Consider the following 5,729-nt stretch of genomic DNA (forward strand, 5'->3'; position numbering starts at 1 on the left):
CTAGGGAGACAAAGGCGGTCGGGCGTGGTGTTGGCCACCCACCCCCTCGTGTGCCGTGCTGGCCTTCATAGGTGCTCGCTAACAGCACTTGCCCCTAAAGTCTGTTAAGGCTATACGGGGGATCTTTGTCTTGTGTGTCTTTGTACACGCGCATATGTGTACGTATGCATTGTATACAAAATATGAATTCGCGTCTATGTATGTATTTACGTACAGACGTGTACCAGGAATGAGTGTACACGAGTGTGCATGATTACATGTGTGTATGAGTTCATACACGAATGGATGTGTACACATATCTGCGTGTGTGTTTGGGAATGTGTCGAGTATACGATCGGTTTTAGTGTACCGTATACGAGTGCCACGTGTGCACGTGTGCGCGTGTACTGTGTGTGTAGGTGTACCTGTGTGTGTGTGTACTTGTGTGTCCGTGTACTTGCGTGTGTGTGTACTTGTGTGTGTGTATATATACGTGCGCTACAGTCCGACCGTACGTCTCATTGTGCCTCATAACGCCCGGGCGAGCACGCCACTCGTGGGAGCCGAGGGCGCCACGCAGTGGGTCTTCCCACTGCTGCTGCTGCTGCTGCCGCTGCTGCTGCTGCTACCATTGCTGTTGCTGCCACCACCACCACCACCACCTCCACCACCACCACCACCTCCTGCAGTCATCACCACCGCCGCTCCACCGTTCGCCTGCACAGCCCCGCCGGGTCCCGAGGAGCGGATCTTGGTGTTGGGCAGCTTGTGATCCTTCTTCCACTTCATGCGCCGGTTCTGGAACCAGATCTTGATCTGGCGCTCGCTCAGGCACAGCGAGTGCGCGATCTCGATCCGCCGTCTCCGGGTGAGGTAGCGGTTGAAGTGGAACTCCTTCTCGAGCTCGAGCACCTGCTGGCGCGTGTAGGCCGTGCGGGAGCGTTTCGACTCCCCGCCGATGTAGTTGGGGTTGACTGCGGGCGGGCGTCGTGGCGTTTGGTGGTGTTGGCGGTGGTGGTGATGGAGAGACGTGGAGGGAGAAGGGAAAACATGGGGGGGGAGGGAGGGAAGAGGGGGGGGGGAGAGCGGATGTGGACAAGAGGTTTGGGTGGAAGATGAGGTGATGGTAGGAAGGAGGAGGAGTGTGGATATTTGAGGGGGACAGCGTTAGAAGGCGAAACTTCACGAGCGCACAAAGCCAATCACCGGCTCGCCATTCGGCAGATTTGCGAGCGACGTCGCGCCTAAGCAGCGGCCAGAGGTTGTGCCGAATCGTGAAATATGTCTTCTCAGTCTCAAGTCTCTCTCTCTGATTTCTCTCTCGTTCAACTCTGTCGATTAAAAAAAAGCCCAATAATCTCCGAATCGTGTCTCTCTCTCTCTCTCTCCCTGTGAAGTAGTACCTCCTTCGCCCCCTGTGCCCGCGTGTCTCGCACGCCACGGCGTCTCTGGGTCTCGCACGCGGATGGGTTCGGCACGGGTGCGGTGTTGCACGGCCCACACCGTCAAGGCGCGTTGACGCTCACTGACTGACCGCGCGCGCGCGAGTCGAGTGAAGAGCCCCGATCACTCGACTCACGCTCCACGGTGGTACTGGCGCTCGCAGTCGCGACCGATGGATGGTCATGTGGGTGGCTGGCTGCTCGTGGTGGTGGTGGTGGTGGCTGTCATGGTGGTTATAGTGGCTGGCGGTCGTGGTGATGGTGGTTATAGTGGATGGCGGTGGTGGTTATTGGTGGTGGTGGTGGTGATGGTGGTTATATTGTCTCGAGGTGGTGTTGCTGATGGTGGTGAGTGGTGGCGAGCGGTGGTCGTGGTGGCGGCTAGCGATGGTGTTGCTACTGCTGCTCGTTCATTCACAGCGGCGGCCGTATCGGTAGTCGCCGTGGTCGGGGACGTGGTGACACTGCAGGTGCTCATTGCGTTGCTGCTGCTGCTGTTGCTGCTACCTTCAGTGAGCACGCTCGCCGTTCACCGTTCGCAAATTTCTACTCGCGCCAAATCATCACAAGATCGACTAATACGAAACAAACGTACACGCACCGCCATAAACACGCATTTTAATTAACGGCGCTCGTTTCGTAAACTCAATGCGACGAGCAAGGTGGAATCTAGTTTTGCACGTTAGGCAGTGGGTTTCAAATTAGACCCGCACCCCCTCGGAGCGAGCCCTTTTTTGGAACAAAAACACATCCGTCATTTTTTTGTTTCACCCCGTCCAGAAATGATGGCGGTGCCTGAGATTTACCGTCGCACGGAATTCAACATCAACATCACCACATTGAACTCTGACCGTGAGCACCACCGGCACTTACCGTTCCACCACACTCACCCTTCCACCGCACTCACCCTTCCACGGCACTCACCCTTCCACGACACTCACCCTTGCACCACACTCACCCTTCCACGGCACTCACCCTTACACCACACTCACCCTTCCACGGCACTCACCCTTCCACCACACTCACCATTTCACGGCACTCACCCTTCCACGACACTCACCATTCCACGACACTCACCATTCCACGGCACTCACCCTTCCATGACACTCACCCTTCCACGACACTCACCCTTCCACGACACTCACCCTTCCACGACACTCACCCTTCCACCACACTCACCCTTCCACCACACTCACCCTTCCACCACACTCACCCTTCTACCACACTCACCCTTCCACGGCACTCACCCTTCCACCACAAGCTACCGTGTCGCTCACATTCCGACTGCCGATTATCGCGCAAACTGACGATTTCGTAAGAAGCTTCTCGTGCACGTGGCGAGTGCCGTTCATGAGTTGCACCTATGAAGGCCGGCACGGCACACGAAGGGGGTGGGGGGCGGGTGGGTGGAAAGCACCACGCCCGGCCGCCTTTGTCTCCCCCAGCGGCGATGGTTACACATCAGCACCGGGTACTCGTTAACGCTGAGTCGACGTGGAAGAAAGCTCGGGACCGGTACAGACGATCGCCACCGGTGGTCACGTAGAAAATAAAATAGAATAGTGAGCGGGAATCGAACTCGGGTGGCCGGCTTCGTAGCGCAGCGTAGCGCGCTAACCACTACACTGCAGCTCAACACACGATAAGACAAAGATCCCCCGTATAGCCTGTGACAGACTGTTGGGGCAAGTGCCGTTCGCGAGTTGCACCTATGAAGGCCGGAACGGCACACGAAGGGGTGGGGGGGGGGGTGGGTGGCCAGCACCACGCCCGGCCGCCTTTGTCTCCCCAGTGGCGATGTTTACACACCCCACCAAGGTACTAATTTGAGGCTCACACACACACACAAGACACACAGACATCCATAAACGTGCACACATCCACGCGCGCGCACTCGTTCGCGTCTCGGCTGGGCCATTTCAGTTTGTTTCTATCCCTGCTTCACATGACAAACGTTGACGGCTATGGATCGCATTGATTTGGCAACGCGCTATGCTTCCCAAACAATAGCTAATCCACCCCACTCCACCCCACCCCACCATCGCGCCGCCGCAAACATCCGCTCGATATCTTCTCTAAAGGTTGCCTTTCGCTCTCCCCGTGCCCTCCTCCTGTGCGCGCGATCAACGCGGCCAGCACACTCCACCTTGGCTGCGACACCCGTGGTGGTGGTGGTGGTGGTGGTCGTGGTGGTGGTGGTAGAAGGCGGATGGGGCCCAGGGTGACAACACGACCACCTCGCTTCGATTCGCAACTTTGATCGCTGCGTAAGCGCACACCCGGCCACTATCATGCGCTCCTACAACGGAGGATGTGCAAGGAGGAATTGACTATTGCTGTTCTTTCGGTAAAAGTCACGTAGAAAATAAAATAGAATAGTAATATAAATACGACGTTTCGGTTGCAACACAAGCAACCAGCGGCAGGTAAGAATGAATGATAAAACACAGACACGGGAACAGCACGGGCAGACACGCACGCAGAGAGAGGGACACACACACAAAGACACACCGAGCGAGACACACACTTTACCCAAAGAACCGAACAGCAATTCCTGCAGTCACGAAAACTGGGAATCTAGGAGGGTGGATGTATTGCCAAACTGCACGAACTCTCTCTCTCTCTCTCGCGCGCTCTCTCGCTCTGCTGAAGCCTGGAAGACCTTCGAGAATTGTGGCCGTGGTGGTGGTGGTGGGGATGAAGAGGAGGAGGCCCGTTAGCTCCCGAACAACATCGCAGCAGCAGCAGCAGCCATCGAACCATCGGACGCGGCACGAACGAAGACGAGAAAAATTCCTCTCCCCGAGAGCGCGGGGGCCACGTTGCACAACGCGCCAACCACCACCACCGCCACCACCCCCGTACCCCTCTCACGCGCGCGCGTGCGGCTCGCCGCTCCGTGGGTGTGCGACGCGTTCAGGGGCCCCTCGAGCGCAATAAATTTGTATTAAGAGGGCCCGTTGCACTGGTGCTGCTGCTGCTGCTGCTGGTGGCAGCCGCGACGCATTCGTTGCGTTTAAAGGCGACATAAATCTCCGTAATGAGCAGCTCGCCCCGCCAATCCTCCCCGTTCGCAATTCCGCACGGCCTACGGGGGGGGGGTGGTGGTGGTAGTAGAGAGAGAGGGAGAGAGCCCCACGCGGCGTGCCAAGGCGGGTCACGGAAGAGACGACGACGCCGCGGCCACCGCCGCCGCCGCTGCCAAGAGTCCACGAGGAAGGCGCCGCAAATGAACGCGGAACGCCGCCACGACCTACCCGTGTTCACGTGCACTTTTTTCATCCACGGATACACGACCGGCGGCTGCTGCTGCTGCTGCAGATGCGGGTCCTGCTGCAGCTGCAGCTGCTGCTGCTGCTGGTGTTTGCCGCTACTCACGCCGCAAGTCAACCCGTTGGGCACGGCTCCCAGCTGCTGGGTGCACGCGGGCGCAGCGTCCGCACCGCACGGCTCGAGGGCTGCCCGGAGGGGGGCCAAGTGGCTCGGATGAGCAGCAGTAGGAGGAGGAGGAGGCGGGGGCGGCGGTGGCTGTGGGACGGGAGGCACCACGCCGTGCCTCCCCGCCTGGGCCACGAGCCGCTCCGGCTCGGGGGGCTCGCCGCAGTGGTAGGGCTGCTCGGGGTAGTCCGCGTGCTGCGGGCACACGGGCTCCGGGGGCTGCCGGTAGCCCGGGTCTCTCGGCTGCCCGTAGTACTCGGGGCTCGGCTCCGGGATGTAGTCTCCATGCGAGTACTCCTCGCACGGCGGGAACTTGGGGTCGACGTAGTTGGAGTTGATCAAATACGAACTCATGGCCATTAATTTCGTTCGCGGGGTGGGCTTTTTTTTCCAACGGAGGTGCTATATTTTCTGCCCGCTGTCGTTTTTGCTGTCGCGGGGAAGCCCACCTCCAAAAAGCGATCGTTGTATATTTTAGCGGCGGCGCATGTGACGCGCGCAGCCAATGGGAGGCGCGTCCGGGGAGCCCGGATAAGGAAACGCGCTGATGACAAATGTCAAGTGGCCCCCGTGTGCGCGCTCTCCTCTCCACTCCTCCTCTTCTCTCTCTCCACTCTCTCTCTCTCGCCCCTCTCTCTCTCTCTCGCTCGCTCTCTCTCCCCTTTTGCGAAATTTCGCCCCGCCAAATCATTATTCCGCTCTTGCGCAACCCAAATGCGATTGTCTGCAACGCGGTGATTGGAATGCCGTTGGATGGGGGGGCGGGGGGGGGTCGGTGGGTGGGGGGCAACGGCGGGGGTAAGGATGAATGGGGGAGGGGGGGCTGTATTTGACAGGAACATCGTGGGGGTGCACCGCATGAGCGCGTGG

At 58.9% G+C, this 5,729-nt stretch overlaps 1 protein-coding gene across 1 annotated transcript; it reads right to left on the reverse strand.

Annotated features, from left to right (window-relative positions):
* Window positions 1–270: 270 nt before the first annotated feature.
* LOC144720801 (homeobox protein Hox-B4-like) lies at window positions 271–5,514 on the reverse strand. Its single transcript, XM_078597858.1, has 2 exons — window positions 4,679–5,514; window positions 271–953 (listed from the first exon to the last, which is right to left on the reverse strand). Exons 1-2 carry the CDS (start codon window positions 5,217–5,219, stop codon window positions 508–510), a joined length of 987 nt encoding a protein of 328 aa, XP_078453984.1. The 5' UTR covers window positions 5,220–5,514; the 3' UTR covers window positions 271–507.
* Between the last annotated feature and the right edge of the window lie 215 nt (window positions 5,515–5,729).

The sequence above is a fragment of the Lampetra planeri genome, chromosome 1, assembly GCF_965212315.1.
Source record: "Lampetra planeri chromosome 1, kcLamPlan1.2.h2, whole genome shotgun sequence".
NCBI classification, from domain to species: Eukaryota; Metazoa; Chordata; class Hyperoartia; order Petromyzontiformes; family Petromyzontidae; genus Lampetra; species Lampetra planeri.